This window comes from Cryptomeria japonica, chromosome 7 (assembly GCF_030272615.1).
Source record: "Cryptomeria japonica chromosome 7, Sugi_1.0, whole genome shotgun sequence".
Taxonomy (NCBI): domain Eukaryota; kingdom Viridiplantae; phylum Streptophyta; class Pinopsida; order Cupressales; family Cupressaceae; genus Cryptomeria; species Cryptomeria japonica.
In genome coordinates this window covers 452,385,143-452,403,181 of record NC_081411.1, presented here as the reverse complement: position 1 = coordinate 452,403,181, position 18,039 = coordinate 452,385,143, and the positions used below count along the sequence as shown (strand labels likewise).

Below are 18,039 nucleotides of genomic sequence, written 5' to 3'. Positions count from 1 at the left end.
GCCCAAAGAGGTCTCTTTTGAGACACAACAATATCTCTAGGCCCATCAGTGGGATCCAAAGGTTCAATTGGGTCATTACTCATATCAGGTTCTGTAGTCTCTCTCTGAATCTTAGGAGCATGATCAACATCCATGTCTTGAGGGCTCTCATCAGTTATCTCCATGCATGAGCCCTTTGATTTCCTGAATGCAACATCTTCCTCAAATCTGACATCCCTGCTAACTTCTATTTGCTTCTGACTAGGAATGTAAATACGGTAGGCTTTGGAGGTTTCACTGTAGCCCACAAATATTCCTCTCTTGCCAGAAGGTTCCAACTTGGTTCTCTTGTCCTTGGGAATATGAACATACACAGGACAACCAAATATTCTTAGGTGGCTGATATTAGGCTTGATACCTAAAAAGGCTTCTTCAGGGGTCATATTTTGTAATATTCGATGAGGACATCTATTCTGAACATACATTGCTGTTCTAGAGGCTTCTGCCCATAGAAAAATCTGAAGGTCTTGATCATGAATCATAGCTTTTGCAGCTTCAACGATAGATCTATTCTTCCTTTTAGCAACCCCATTTTGTTGAGGGTTGTAAGGAACACATAACTCCCTCTTGATCCCTACCTCAATACAAAAATCACGAAAGCTACCTGAGGTATACTCACCTCCATTATTAGACCTTAAAATTTTAATTTTCTTTCTAGATAAATTTTCTACAAGAGCTTTAAACTCTTTAAACCTACCTAGGATTTCATTAGACTCTTTAGACCTTAAGAAATAAATCCAAGTCTTCCTAGAGTAGTCATCTATAAAAGTTACATAATACAAACATCCACTTAGGGATGGAATTGACATTGGACCACATAAATCTGAATGTACAAGATCTAGTATTTCTTTAGACCTACTTTCACTGCTATGAAAAGGACTTTTAATATTTTTGCCCATAGCACAACCTTTACAAGTACCATCATTTACATGAATAAGTTTAGGAATACCTTTTACCATCTTCTCCAATGATGGAAGAGCCCTGAAGTGAAGATGTCCAAGTCTTCTGTGCCAGAGTTCGCTGGAATTGGAAGAATCATGAATAAGAGCTTGAATAGGGATAGTGGAGAGTTTGTATAAACTCTCATGTCGATTTCCGATCACACGAGCAATCTTGATGCTGGAGTTCTTAAGCCAAGCAAGAACTCTGCCTTCAAAAAATGCAATTTGATAGCCCTTATCCTCCAAGGCTGAAATAGACACAAGGTTTCTCTTGATCTCTGGCACGAACAATACATCACTTAGGTGTAGAGAAACTCCAGATTCAAGGTTTAGAGATGTAGCACCAACTCCTCTTACAGCATAGCGTGCATCATCCCCAATAATAACTTGGAGATGTGACTCTTTCTCCACTAGATCAGAAAGGTGTTCCCGATAATCGGTAATATGTCGAGAGGCTCTACTATCAATTAACCATGTATCATTGTCCGTAGGAACATTGCTTGATAATGCTGATATGAAAAGAAAACTATTGGAGTTATCTTCAACCTCCTTTTGAGATTAGACTTCATTGATGTTTGCTCCTTGATGATTAGGTCTGTCAAACAATCCTTTGCAAAGTGACCAAACTTGTCACACCTAAAACACTGGATGCGAGAGATCTTCTTCCTCTTCCTTGAATCAGGTGCAGAATCTGATTTGAAATCTCTATTCTTTTTGATGTTGCCCTTCTTCCAATACTTACATTTCTTGGTAGATTGAGTGGCAAGAACATGAGTATCTTCATTTTGAGAACTCTTGATAATTCCTCTAGCGGTCAATCTTGATTTTTCTTGAATACAATCTGCACGAAGTCGATCAAACTTAGGTAATTTGGATCGTCCACTTATGCTTTGGATAAATGGCTCCCATGAATGAGGTAGGCCATTCAAGGCTAGCATGACAAGGTCTTTATCAATCACTTGATCCCCAATTGCGCTTAGTTGATCTCTCAATTCTGAAATTTTCATGAAGTAGGTGATGATTGAATCTACTTTTGCCATCTTCACTTGGTGGAGTTGCTGCCTCAGGGCAAGAGCCCTACTCACGTTGTTAATCTCATATAAATCTTCCAAGGTTTTGAACACATCTCTCGCAGTTGTCATCTTGGATATGAGAGGCACCAAGTGATCCCTCACGGAGTCGATTAATATCTTCTTTGCTTTAATGGCATTTTTCTTGAATTGAAGCTTCTCCTCATGATCTTCAGGTTCGGATAAATCCTTTTCCTCCATGAATTGAAGAAGATCATTTTCTTCAAGTGCAATGAGCACTCTAAACTTCCATGAGGTGAAGTTAGATGCGCCTTCAAGCCTATCTTCGACTTTAAGACCGTTCACCATTTTCGAGACTTAGAGATACTGCTCGATGGAGAGAGAGGAGAGAATACTTAGAAGTTGTAGGGAATCTGATCACGATCTTCTTTCACCGTGTCTCTGATACCATGTTAAATTTTTATGATCAGATTAGATAGACAGTAAATCAAACATGAATGCACATAATATATCCTAGGAAATCCTTCCTCTAGAAGGTGAAAAAGCAGCAGTGAATGTCTCTGATTATATTTATCAAATAAGGATATGATTTTACAAGGTTGCTTCACTTCTTGAAGCTATATGAATAAGTCAATCACTTTAGACTGCTGTGATATAATCCGAACTCCTGTAGGATTCTTAGACTGCAGAAGGATGAATGATGATCTTCGATTTGACTTGAATGTATTACGTAATCTGCAGATGGAGGAGGTCGATCTGCTGTAGGATGAATCCTATCCACTGAAGAATGTATTTGGTCTGCCAATTCGATCTGCTTCAATCTGCTTATAGTATATGATCTGCTAATTGTGTATGTTAAATCGTACTGTTGGAATGTGAGGCGGATCAAACTATATATCAATATCAAACAACACGACTTCTGACTTTTTCAAAGTCGTCTTTCCAAACATCACGTCTTTCCTCAATGCTTAACCAACATGTCTCTTCATTAAGGCGAGTTCGGTATTAGTTATATATATTAATAAACCGCTTTATTAATCTGGCAGTATAAATCAAATGTCGGCATTATAGAATTCGAATTATGTATTAAATGCGTAAGGCCGATTAGGCCATTCACGCATTTGATGACAAGTCGGCCCTGTAGGATCAGACCGATGCTATACAACAACATTATGCTCTATTTTTAATGGTTCCCCAATTTGAAACACTTCATAAAGTGAAGGGAAACCTTTTGTTAGAGAAGTTTAGCAAGAAACCTGCAGGCTGTGGTTGGAAGCAAAGTGCTGCCCTTTTCTTGGACTGACCTTGTATATGCATCTCTTACCCAACTTGAAAACTCTCTTTCAGGTGATGAGGCACAATGGACATTGAGAAGATTTCAATAGATATTAGCATGTCATTTTAAATTACTTATCTTGAACAAAGTTATGAAGGTTCTTTATCGTAATTGCCATTAACGTTGCTATAATGACAACAGATTTGTTTTGTATTCATAAAAAATTGCTACCAAGGATGACATTACTAATTAATAGAAAACTTTGAATGCAATGTTATAGTTCGATTGAAATCATAGTTATTAGGGTCATCATGTTAAGATATAACTGAGTATGGATGTTGCAAAAGCCTGAAGAGCATCTCTGTTTATCAATACATATGTAACAATTAGTTCTGTTATTGAAAATGAAATCTAAAATTTGAGAAGTCACTGTTAAAAGTTTATTAGGGCACTTTATGTGACTGATATCTAACACTGGTTTTGAGCACCATGAGCCTGATATAAGAATAAATATAATCTTTATTGTGGAAACTATTTATAAATGTTGTGACGCTGTTTTTGCTGCAGATCTTAAACAAAACCCTTGAGCCTTGAGAAATATAGCAATAGAAACAGTGATTAGAACCCTAGGATTTATTTTCAATACAGGTCATCTTTTGCAGTTTGATGTAGTGTGATCCCACCCAATCCCCTGGAAGCTGTTTATGCCTTTGTTAATATGATGTTACACAAGAACTTTGGCTTTTCCCTCCAATGTACATGAAGCCAAGGGAGTAATTATTCACAGTTTGGTGAAGGGGTAAGGGCTGGAATAATTATGGTGTCTGCATTGTATTTCATTATATGTATTAAGCTGATTGTAGTGTTGAATGTATAAGTTTGTTTTTCACTGTTTCATTATTTTGTCACCTACCAGAGGAATAAATATAAACTGCAGTCTTTGATCATCTGAATGTCTTCATGAATATTTTATTTAATGACATTTTCTGATCTGAGTATTTTTATGACTGGTTTGTCAACATAGAGGTTATAATTTTTTTGCAACGTTTGGTGAGGTGACTCAACATGGTTATTCAGAAAGTGTGGGTTTATTGATGGGTAATTAAGATACATTCATGTGATTGACTTGCAACGTCAGCTGTTTTCAATCTGTGCATATAGAACCTAGCTTCTGTGTAGGATTGCCTGGCAGACTCCTCCCTGCCACCTTCTATAAGGTACCATCTTATGGTTTACTTAAGTAATGTTTTGTGGTTATGATTTCTTGACGTTTCTGCCTATATGAATGCTGGAAACCAGTAGCAATTAGTTTCAACTTGCTATTATCCATCTCATATACAGGAATCGACAAGTTAAACCTTTAGCAAGTGAAGTAGAGTTAGTTGACATCTGTTATTTTATCTTTATTCTGCAGGCTGGCAGAATCAAGGCTTTGATACCAATTGCAATGCCCCCTTTTGGGGATATACCTGTTTTTGCCCGAAATAACAATTCCCACAATATAGTTTATTTACAAATAGTATTCTATTACATAATTGCAATTCAATTTAGGGAAAATTGTAATCAATTAATATCAAGAATCTATGATCATATACAAATAATTCCTATTAAAAAACATAGTATCCTAAATGCATTGAATCCAATTCTTAGCATATTTCTAACAGATTGCAAAACCCTAAGAGTATGCCAAATTCTATCATCAGGTTTCACAAGTGCTCTGGCCAATGAACAAGAGCCAACCCAAGGGTTGGTGTCTTCTGCTCTTCAGGCTCTGCTATGCCTTGGCAGGTATACCTTTATCATCAATTAACCCCTTACTTCTTCTAATGATAATATCGCAGATTATGGTCCTCATATAAATTAAGAGAAAATGAATGATACCTTCAATCATACAATCATTTCTTCAATCTATTTCATTCTGGCACGAGGATATTGAAATAGATAATTTAAGAATATGAAACTACTTCTACTTCTATTACTGAAATGAAAAGAAAATGATTTAAAATTCAGTCGAAAGAAACCCTGAGAACAACTTAGATTGGTGCCTTTTTTTGCAGAGCAACGATGTCTAAGTAACAAGCATCTTCCTCATGATCATAATTCAAACTGTTTGACACTTTATCTGTTCATGCCTTGCATAAACGTGCATAAATGTAATGTCGTTAAGTTCTTCTTTTAAATCCAAATGATTCCTTTGAATCACTGTGACTTATTAAATGAATTTAATCCTGCCTTGCAGAAACCAAATGAATAAATCACACAAAACAAGAGAGCTGCTTTGATAAATCAGAAATATTCTTGATATACTGATTTAAATAATAAGAAAGAAATCAATTTGGAGACAACCACACAACATCTATCAGATTTTACCACACAAACAATTGAGATCAGAATAAGATTCTTGCAATTATATTATCGCCACTGCAAAAAGTGTTGCATATGTTCCCAATGAGTCCTCTTTCAACCCTTGAGCGGTCTTGGTTTCTCCCTTATATACAAAATGGGAGAAGCGACAAGCTTCAGACCGTTACAAAATGACTTTTCAGTTGTCCCACCTGAAAATGAAAAGACACACCCTTTTCATTAATGATATCAAAACATAATTGCATATTTCAAATGATAACAATTAAAACAAAGTTTTTAGAACATGAAACAATTAAAACATAGGGAAAAGGCCAGTGACCATGAATACAACTCCATGTCTTCATAATGCGAATAGCAACCCATGACCAATGGGTCTGGCAAGGTTCTATTTAAAGCTGGAGTGGGCTCCATGTTCACCGGTTGTCACTTCACTGCATCACTCATTTGAAGGCTTCAAGTATTGACTTTCCCATTGATACACATCATAGTTATTGGGCCATTTGTACTTCTATACTTCTGGGACATTCACCATATGATCCTTCCATCTCTTATCTGTTATGGCACGTACTTCAGAGATAAATCTTGTATATACATTATCCAATGTCACTACTCTGTCTAGAAAGAGATTAAAGCTTTGAATATTGATGTCTTTTTCTTCTTGCATATGAGAAAGGATCCAGGGCACCATTTGATTGAACTGAGTCTTCCAATCACTGAAATCCTTGGCATGTTTATCCCGATCAACAAGCGGTGGGATGGTCCAATGCTTAATTGTATGGAAAGAGTCAATCTTGGCCTTGACCCTGGGTTCTTCTGCAGAAATGTACTTGAGCTCTTCAATCACAATTTTCACCATTTTTTCAGTCACTTTGATGGCGGGAGGGGCACCTGGATCTCTTTGCAATACTCTACATAAGGTAATCAAAGTATGGTGCACTAGTTGCCACTTTTGAACAATGCTTCCAACACTGGCTTGTTTTCTTTGAATACTTCCAATGCCTTCAATAGCGACTCATAACTTTTGTGCACATCCTCTAGCTTATCAATAACATATTTCACCCCCTGTGTCAATACCTTTTGAAATACAAAAAGAATTTGTTGTGACATTTTTTGTTTGGCATCTTCATTTATTCTCTTTAGTTCTCCAATCTCCTTCTCATAATTCATTTTCTCTTTAGTCCACCTTTTACTATCAATAGTGTCAGTGGTTGACTCTGGTACTGCATGCTTATGAAGGTCAAGTGCATTACTTTGACTGGCCTCTCCGCCTCTCAGTTGATCTTTTAATCGAACATTGTCAATATACAATTTATTAATCTCCCCATTCATACCAACTTGAATCTTTTCATACTCAATTAACTTTTGCTGCATATTCTTTACAACATCCCTAGTGAACATAGCTGAGTGCATTGTCATGGTGGCAGCCTCCAAGGGAAAGGTATCTCTTAAGTGTCTTTAGTATTGCAGCCCCTTTGGTTTCTTTGACCATGTCAACCCATTTTGGCTTATCAGTGCTTTTGAATCTTACCCATGCGGCCAAAGTCTCTGTTCGGGGGTTGTACCCTATTCCACTCACCCCTTGTTCTGAGTCAAATTCTGCCACTAGCATAAGGTCTTCTTGATGCCTGACCTGAGCCAATAAGAACATTTGCTTCATTGTCATCCTTGGAATAATTAACATATTGCTCTTCAGTACCATATCCCAGACCTCATCTGGGGTGACATCTATATCATCAAACCTTAATTACTTGAAAGTTTTCATAGCAATTTCATCATGCTGAGACTCATCAGCACCCATCATATTCATCTGCTTCTTTTCCTCAAATTCTTTCATCTTCATCTTAATTTAGAGGTCCTTAAATTCGGGTGTCTTAATAAACTCATCATCTTCTATGAATCTCAGAGATGTGGCAATTCTCTCATCCTCATGATCTTTTGGCAATGCCTCTCCCTCAATCCTAGCCCTGTGTCCATGTGCTTTTTCTTCATACCTTGGGGGTGATCCTTGAGGCTGATCGACTCCCTCATCATCTTTCATGGCTCTTAAAGCACTAACAACATCATCTGTGTCACCTACTTCAGTGTCATCATACGACACCAAGGGCACAGGATCATCTCTCTTTTGTCTTTTCAGTGGGGGTGGATTGGGTGAAGATTCTTGAATAGAGCCAGTGTCGAGAGCATCACAGATGACAACCCCTTGGGGTTTCTTCACAAGCAATTTAGTTGCTTTGGGTGATGTGTCACCACCAACTGATTTCCCATACAATTTTTCAAAGTTATTGAGATACAAATCAATCCTTTTAATGATATCTTTCTCCTCTGTGAAAAAACTTGGAAAACTTGGGTCTTTCTTTCTTTCTTTTCTCTTCTTCTATCTTTATCAAAATATTTCTTTTTCTCCTCCTTCGAAAAATACCATCAAAAGTAACACAATTTCTAATTACGTCTTCATCCAATAGTACCTCATGAGTAACACCTATACTAGTTACTATTTTTCTTTTGACATGATTAATGTGACCCTCAGGGTCACATAATCTTTCTGGGCCCAATCTCAAAGAGTAATTTGTTTTTAGATATCCTTGTAACTCCTCAAGGACACTTGATCCAAAGGAGAATCCAACATATTTAGCAACATGGGGTAGAAAGGTCCCCTTTTTTCTCCTCTCCATTATCTCCTTTTCCATCCACATTATCTGCCACATAAATTCTAGGAATGCAGTTCTATCAGATACAAACAGTGGTAATTAATGAGCTTGCGGACATCCATATACCTTGATCAAGGTGTATTCGGCCATGTAGAACCAATCACTAAAGTTATGAGTATGCCCTGCTTCAGGTTTCATAGCTAAGGGCCTTATCAACTCCATGATTTTAGGTGGCAATCTATTAATTTGGCGATTTAAAGAGCGCATCACTAAAACTACAAACACATCTTGAAAGGTCTTGTAATCATTATTTTTGCATTTCTTATCCCACATATGACACCAAAGCTGCACTGGCATTCTGTTTCCCATGTTGTCAACAATTCCCAACTTCAACTTCTTCTCCACAGGTTGCCTATTTTGATATAATATCAAGTGACACAACAATGAGTAATGCTGGAAGTCACAGGATCCCTTTTTCTCTTTCAAAGCAACAAGCTGCTCATGAATTCTTTTCTCAATCTCTAGGGCAAAATTAAATTCAAGGTTCAATTTTGAATTTTGTATTCTCATAGCCATGTACATTAAAGCAACCAGCATTCCGTCTCTTGCATCCTCTCCCAATATCTGACATTATGTCCTTTGGAAATAAACTTGAAATTCATCTACAAGAAAAGGCTCATTCCCTATGATTTCCATAGTTCTGTTATTAAAATCTCGTTTTTTGTACAATGTGTAATGTCCCCATTTTAGCCTGTTATCAGATGAGGTGTCGTTAGCTCATTTTTGCCCTGATCCCGAGGGCTAACCTGGACTTTACAGGGATCAGTGAGGGATTTGGCCTAGGCGTTTTCAGTTTCAGGCCAATCGGAGATGTTTTGGCAGGGTTTCCAGATGCTTACTATTTATAGTAAGTCGGCAGTGGCTCAGTGGCTGGGATTATTTGATGTATTTTATGTCAGTATTTATGGTGATCATTATTTGTTGTCAAGTTTGCAAATTTGATGAGCCATTAATTATTTGGGCAATTAAATTAGAAGTTACTAAAGTTGAATTTAAATATTTAACTTAAGTAATTATTTAATGTTGGGACTAATGTTGGAAAAGAAATTATTAAAAGTCCCCTTTAAATGGGAGACATAAGGAGTTAATGTTATTTTATTATACACATGTTTAGTCCCACATTTATGGTGTGTTGGGATTTGAGCCCAAATATAGTTATAAATAAGAGCTTCAAGGCGGAGAGCGACATCTTGGAAATGGTGTATCTTGGAAGTGGTGATTTTCTGGAGAAATTCTGGAAATTCTTTTTGGCATTTGAGGACGTAATCCCTCAAGTGTGACATTTCCTATGCCTGTGAGAGACCAGGTCTGGGAAATATTGGAAAACTAAATATTTTGTGCAGCTGGGAATGACACAGGAGGACGTTGGGTGTGAGTGTTGAATATTGAGCAAAGATTTCCAGCTAAGGTTTTGGCGTTGAATCTATACAAGCTGAAAGGGGATACTCAGGGCCGTATTTTGTAGTTGACACCACTATACTGCTGGGCATGGATGAAGTGCTGGCTATCTATACTGCTGGGCGTGGGAGAAGTGCTGACTGTCACACTACGTAGTCCATATCACCTTGCTGAGTCTCAAAAAAGGTGTAGTGCAGATTTGTGAAGTCTGGGAGAGGGCCATGGCAGACCTAGAATGGTCTTGCAGGTGTTTGCAGTTGCTGCGACTTCCCATGGGTGCCATTCAGTCAGAAATTGCAGTTCGGGAACAGCACATACCCTCAGGCCGTTCTATATTTTGCAATGCTGAAGTGGCTGGGTGTTGGTCTTAGCACTGAACAAGCTATATCTCCAGCGTTAGTGAGAAGAATATCATAGCAGGGAAGAGCTGGCAATGCAGTTGTTCGCTGACCCCTCCATTTGGTGTGTTCGAACTTGATTGGAAGCTGCTGTTTGACGGTTTGGGAATGGTCATTTCAGAACATTGTGATAGTCCTCTATGGCGTGTGAGTAAGCAATGGAACCTTGTTTAATTTCCAGCGCTTTTGTTGTATTTCATAATGGCTCTATAATTAGTGTGTCATCATATCATTCCAGTTGTATAAGTTTGTGGCAATTTGTTTATCTCTGAAACTAATGTAGCAGCAAATATTGAAAAGTTGAAAGAGTTCAACAATGCCTGAAAACTGTTCGCTATTATTTCATTGAATTTATGTCTAACCAGCAGTTAAGCCTATGACATCTGTTTGACAAAATTCCTTAGTGAGTTGGAGGGAACTTGAGCACATATAGGGCTGTCCATTACAGTTATTTGAAACTATTTAATTTCATTTAGTTGTGAAGCTGTGTTTGTTGTTTTATTGTTGATCAATATTGGAAATAATGCACAAATTTTATAATATTTGGAACAAGTAAACTCAGAAAAATCAGTCCCAAATGAATTCATGCCAACTGTTTGACAAAATGCTAAGCTCTACAAAGTGAGAAATTAGTGTAGAAAGGACAGGTGCCATTACACAGTGGGAGTTCATCCTTCCCATATGTTTTTTTCAATCTGACATAATCCTCTTCAAGCTTTGCCAGTTCAACTTTAGTTATGGCCTGCTTATTCAACATTCATAAAACAATCCACAATAGCTGACCTAGTTACTACTAGCAAGGGATTTTCACTAGGCATTCTCATAGTCCTAGTGACAGGGTGATAGTGTTTTGGCAACACTTGAATCAACTTGACATCCACAAACACATTTGGTACAATCAATTTAGTCAGATCCAAATTCCAAGGGTTTGACACTGGAACCTTCCCATCCCTCTTATTATAAAAATACCAAAATAAATCCCACCCAACTATGGGAATTAGGGCATCCCTGCAGCCTTGCAAATTGTTTTTGAAAACCTTCCTAGACCCTCTATCTTCTGATTGGGGTAAAATATCTAACAGAGACTGTTAGAGGGGCCTTTTCTTCTCAATAGGGTTTGATGATTCACTTTTCTGTTTAGAGCTTTCCCCCTTCCGAGGCATTGTCACTTATTCCAATTCAGCTCAAATTCAACTGGGCTACTTTCTAAATTCACTAGTAACTCACAAAGCTTTGAGGAAATGTAGTACTTACCTGTTAAAGAGAATTCGCAAGTAATTCTGGGCTTTCCTTCGCTGTTGCAGAGCTCCAACTATCAACTCTTCAGATGCAGAATGAATTTCACAAGTGAGAATTTTGAATTTAATGAGTCTCTGCAAGTTTCATTTCAACATTTACTCCATTTGTGCTGATATACCACCTTATAACTTCGCCACCCTTTTCAAAAACACGGCTATGATGTGCTTACGTCATCCTTGATTATATCTTCATTTTTCTTCTTACCGCTCTATTGCAAACTCTCCTCAAGCCCCTCTCTCACTCTTTGTGGGAATGCGGTAACAATTAACCGCCTTACCGCAAGGTCATTTTAAGTCATGCTCGCACCTCCTGCGGTATTGCGGTATCAACATTTAACTTACTGCTCTACCGCAACATCACTTTTCCTCAACCACTAACACCTTGCGGTTTAGCGGTAGCTTAGTCTATTATCACTCTACCGCCAAGTTCATGAACATATAATACACTGCCTCTGCAGGAATGTGATAACATTCATATTACTCCTGCCCATTACTGCTATCCTGTGGTTCACCCAAAGGGTCATGCATTGGGGTTTGTGGTAGCGGGCTAAGCCAATAAGTTGTTTCCTTTTTACCGCTACTTCGCCAAATGTTAATAAGACAAGGTTAAGGAGTTGCGGGATTGAGTACACTACATCAACATCTTTCTTCTTACCGCTGTCCCACAGGCTTTTAGCTATTCTCAAATATGACACCTGCAGGACTGCGGGGAACGGTGTTGGGGCAATATTAAGCCAGTATGATGAGTTGATCATGGCTAGAAAGGGAATTTATGAAATTTATAGGGGATAAAAGTGGAAACTTGAAACATGAAAGATTTTTCAAAGGTGATTAAACATTTCAAAAATGTGAATGGGCAAAGATTTAGACTTACAATTCATGACTTCTCAAATTTTTTTGAGGCTTCTAACATTTCCAACAACCAATCATAGTAGGAATTTAATGGGAAGGCCTGGTAGGATGCCCGGAGACTGTCCCCACAATTAAGCCCAAGAGCGCAAAACAACCAACCAAGTCAATTCGACCCCTTGGCCCACAAGCTAACCAACTTGGGGTGGGCTACTTAATTGAAGTACGCTTGGATACTGGTTCCTCACAACTAAGCCCAAGAATACAGAACGACCAACCAAGTCACTTAGACCTCTTGGCCCACAAGCTAACCAGCTTGTGATGGGCTACTTAATTGGGAAAAAACTGGTACTGCTGCACCTTCCTAACAGATTTATATGGAGATTAAGACAATAATATTTGCATATCAATTACTTTCCTTTAATTTAGGTTTATTTCTGAACTCCGAGACTTGATGATTCCATTTCACTTGATGATTGATGGATTGTTGTTGAATGATTTATATTTGCATGAATGCTTGATTGATTGAATGAATTCCTTTGATTGTATGATTTGAGGTGTTGGTGAGTGATGATTAAGTGATTGTTGATTAAATGATTGATGAGTAATGATGTAATGAATCCTGGTTTGATGTATTGGTGAATGATGATTGAATAATGCTGATTTGATAGAATGATTTGTTGATTGATTGCTTGTTTGATTTGATAATTGACGATTGCTATTGTGGATCCATGAGTGATGATTGATAAGTGATCACTTGGAATGATTTCTCCTTTATAGTTTATTGGTCAAAGGGGCATCACCTTTCATAAGAACTGAGTCACAACCCTCCATTGCCTTTTGAGAATAATAAATTATTTTCCAAATTGACCTCCCCTTGGATGTCTTCCTCAAATGAAACCATTTTTCTTTTATATCTTCCAATGTGAAGGAGAGGTCACATCTCTTCATCATGTCTGCCCTTTGGCAAGAGAGACAATGTTTTACAACTACAACCACCACCATTTGAAATAGTACAACCTTTCGTAATTTCTACCCTTTGGCAAGAGAGACAATCTTTCACAACTACCACCACCACCCTCTGAAATAGTACAACCTTTTGTAATTTCTGCCCTTTTGAAGAGTCACGACCTTTCACAATTAGCACCCTTTGAAAGAGTAGAACCCTTTGTAATTTCTGCCCCTTGAATGAGTGACTTCCTTATTTACTTCTCATTCCTATCTTCTTCTGTTAATCTTTCCTTGATTCACACGCTACATTCTTTCTTCCTTCCTCCACATCTCCTTTCAAGTGAAGTTCTCTTCTCCCTGTTATATCTCATGTTTGAGGGTGTCGCAACTTTTCAATTCATGCTTCTGTCCTCGGTAATCACTATGTAGCATCCTTGTGCATACATTAAAATATTACCATATATATTAAATATGCCTTAATTAACTTCATTAACATATATATTAAAATATTAACATATATATTAAATATGCATTATATTCATTAATATATGTAATAGCATGTTCATTATTTATATTTATTAACATATATATTAAATATGCCTTAATTATCTTCATCAACATATATATTAAATATGCCTTAATTAACTTCATTAACATATATATTAAAATATTACCATATATATTAAATATGCCTTAATTAACTTCATTAACATATATATTAAATATGCATTATATTCATTAATATATGTAATAGCATGTTCATTATTTATATTTATTAACACATCATTTTCGGACAAACATAGCTCCTTTGTCTTTTGATTGCAATTGTCACAATCACCAATATATAATATGCACCCACGAGAAATTGTTTTTGTTTAAATTAAAAACCAAGGGAATTTTTTTTACCAACCCAATTTTTTGAAAAAAAACTGACGTGGGTACTAATGCACGTACAAGTGGTATGACTGTACAGATTTTCATGCCTCGAAAAACATGCCAATAAAAAATCTTTAAAAAAAATTCTGACCTCCAATTTTGACGATTTAACAGGCGATTTAGGGGTTTTGGGATATAAATGGGAAAGCCCTCATTGAAATCAAAAACCTTTATTTTCGTAACCATGGTCACAACCTATAAGCTTTATGTGCAGGTTTTCGTTGGGATTAAGGATGGAGAAAAGCCAAGATCGTGTGCAAGTTCTCCTATTGGGGGAGTTTGATTGTTCTAGGTTCCAGCAATATCCTTAGACTTTTCTTCTTTCTGTTTGCTCAGAATGCCCCCATAGGAGAACTTCAAGACAAATGTACTTATAGAAAGAACAAGGATGTACACCAATTGATGAGAGAAGGCGTGAATTCCACTAGCCAACAAGTTGTGTTATGTTGGGTAATTCATGAAGTGCAACAAAATGATCACACTAGCAAGCTACACGATACTAGGTAATCAACGTCTGAGGAGATGCAATCAACAACTATTATTCTAGAAAGTCATTATATACTATATGACCAATGTATGATAAAATGCAAACAGATAACCAACACTTGAGTAGGTGTGAACAACAATGATCATATTAGCATTTTCCTTGCAAATAGTGCTTCAAGTTCTTCAAGTTCTTCATTTTCTCACCTGCTTTCTTCAAGTTCTCTAACGTATAGACTTTAACATTGACGTAAACTCCATCTAGAACGAGGCTCTTAGTTGGCATGCGATGGAGGAGTTGACTGCAGAGAGGGATCAGATAGCTGCTGAGAGAGATCGACTACAGAGGGAGAGGGATGAGGTAGTAGCTAAGCAAGATGACTCTATAATTGGAGGAAATTCCTTCTAGGGTATGGGAAGGTTTGCAGCAATAGTCATATGTTCTATTGTTCTAGGTTCCAGCAATATCCTTGGACTTTGCTTCTTTCTGTTTACTCAGAATGCCCCCATACAATATTGGGGGAGTTTGATTGTTCTAGGTTCCAGCAATATCCTTAGACTTTGCTTCTTTCTGTTTGCTCAGAATGCCCCCATACAATGCCATTGCCTCATCAATATACAACAACTCTTCACTAGTCAGTTTCTCTATCTAGGATTCAACTCTTTGCCCAAGGTTCGATACTTGCTGATCTGATCCATAATATTTGAACTAATTCTATCTAGGAACCTTTTACCAATTAAACTCTTTCATTCAGTAACACTCAGCCATTTGGCTGATTCATTCTCCTCCAGTTTGTTGATGATGTTCTCAGATACTAAAATACGAGTATTTATATTAATAACCTCCCGTAAATCTCTTAGTAAACCCACGTGTAAAGTATCTTCTTTCTTTATAGCTTGAAGTTTAGACTTTGCTTCTTTCTGTTTGCTCAGAATGCCCCCATACAATGCCATTGCCTCATCAATATTATAATTTTTTTTCTTTTATATTTTAATTTTTTAACTTTAATTTTATTCTTATTATTTATTATTAAAACCTATTTCAAAAATGGGACATTACAAAAAGATCCTGAAAATATTACGTGTTATCCTGTATATAGGTTATGAAATGAAACTGTTTTTGTTTGTAACCGTTTCTTGAAGGGAATATATAACAACATTACATCATAAAATGTGTTAAATATGAACATAAAGTTTGGCTTACAAACAATGCTATACTTTTAGAATTTTGTCTATTGTGCTTCCTTCATCCTACTCTTTTTTGTTCAACTCGGGTCCATTCGTTTCATCGTTTGTTGGAACTTTTTCCTACAAATAGTTTTTTGCATTGAAATTCCTGAATCTGGTTATCATAGGGGAGATGGTCTTTCCATTTGGGATTATAGTGATCTTCAAGCAGGCTTTCTATATGGCAATAGCATTATTCACCTCTTCATCTTTCTTAGGAAAGTCATTTCTTTCTTGAAGGCCATGAGACAAGATGATAAATTGTAGAGTCTCTCAATTGACTTCCATCAATGGCATCTTTATTGATCAATTCCTCAATTTGTTTCCTAAATTTTCTTTTTACAATCTCAACATCAATCAAATTCACTTCAATTTCATCAAGAATGTTAACATTCAGACTTAGGCAATCAGCCTTGAGATCCAACAACATTGAGCTGTAATTTTCCAATGTCTTATTTAATTCAGCCAGGAACCTTTTACCAATTAAACTCTTTCATTCAGTAACACTCAGCCATTTGGCTGATTCATTCTCCTCCAGTTTGTTGATGATGTTCTCAGATACTAAAATACGAGTATTTATATTAATAACCTCCCGTAAATCTCTTAGTAAACCCACGTGTAAAGTATCTTCTTTCTTTATAGCTTGATGTTTAGACTTTGCTTCTTTCTGTTAGCTCAGAATGCCCCCATACAATGCCATTGCCTCATCAATATACAACAACTCTTCACTAGTCAGTTTCTCTATCTAGGATTCAACTCTTTGCCCAAGGTTCGATACTTGCTGATCTGATCCATAATATTTGAACTAATTCCCTTGGGAGAGGCTTTACAAAAGTTTTAAGGAAAGTTTCGAGACTCGGACCTGACTCGGACTCGGCAAACTGATTTGGACTCGGACTCGGCAAACTGATTTTGGACTCGGACTGAGACTCTGTGCTTGGACTCTGCACAGGCTTGACAAAGACTCAGCAGATTAAAAAAACCTAAAAAAGTTGGATTTTTAAGGATTTAAAACTTGTTTCATGCACCTTTACCCAAGGTTCGATACTTGCTGATCTGATCCATAATATCTGAACGATCTCCCTTGGGAGAGGCTTTACAAGAGTTTTAAGCAAGTTTCGAGACTCGGACCTGCCTAGGACTTGGCAAACTGATTTTGGACTCAGACTCAGACTTGGTGCCTAGACTCTGCCCAGTCTCGACAAAGACTCGACAGATAAAAGAACCCAAGAAAGTCAGAGATTTTTAAGGATTTAAAACTTGTTTCATGCACCTTTTAATAAATACACCCTAAAGACACAATAACCTTATCCAATAGAAGCTACTTTGATCACATACACAAGTATACATTAATTACATAAAGTATAAATACAAATTTTATCTAAAGGAAATAACACATTTAGATATATGAATATTGTCAAATGTATACAAAACTCATGAAATATGAAATCTGTGACATCAAAACAAATATCAAAACTAATCATATAATGTATGGTTCAGAGGAGCTTGCGTTACTCATTCCAACATTACGACATGTCATGCATTGGTGTTTAAGACAGGTCCTGGATAATGATGTAGCCATGATATTTGTTTGTGTCTCATTGACTGTGTGTATATTCAAGTGAGGAATTTGTTACTTGCTTGGACTTGTAGTTTGATGGGGGTCTAGAGGCAGCACCCTGTTGACGTGTATTTTGTACACTATCAAACATAGAATAAAATACCCAAGGGTACCTTATCCTCTCTTGAATAAATCCTCTGATTGCTGAAGATGTCGCGAAAAAGGATCAATCAGGATGACTCCAAGGTTCTTCGATGTAAGGTCTCTACGTGTGGATAAGCACCAGTGGTCGTTGTGAATGCTATTTCATCAAGGGGCCTTACGTTTCCGAATTGTAGGAACAGAATTTCCTAAAACTAACAAGTTCTCAAAAAAGATCAAAAGATAGGGTTTGCAAGAGATGAATTCTAATCTAATCCTACAAATGACTCAATGTAGGCTAGACTTGGTAAGATTCTACCAATTTCAGTATTGCCAAGCAATTACAACTCTACTGGAATTGGTGCGATCTTCTAAGGTGATTAGTGATTTTTCGAATCATCAAGAATTATAGACACTACCACAAAGGTACATATCAAT

General features: G+C 37.0%; 1 protein-coding gene across 2 annotated transcripts in view; it reads left to right on the top strand.

The window, feature by feature from the left end:
* Positions 1-18,039, top strand: part of LOC131030386 (serine/threonine-protein kinase EDR1) — a 172,013-nt gene that overhangs the window by 16,109 nt on the left and 137,865 nt on the right. The window contains exon 1 of one of the 2 annotated variants that reach the window (XM_057961183.2): positions 9,390-10,302. The exons of the other annotated variant lie outside the window; for it this stretch is intronic. Coding sequence (XP_057817166.1) covers positions 10,264-10,302 — 39 coding nt within the window. The 5' untranslated portion in view covers positions 9,390-10,263. Of the gene's footprint in view, positions 1-9,389; positions 10,303-18,039 lie in introns of those variants that run through there. 2 annotated transcript variants of the gene reach the window in all.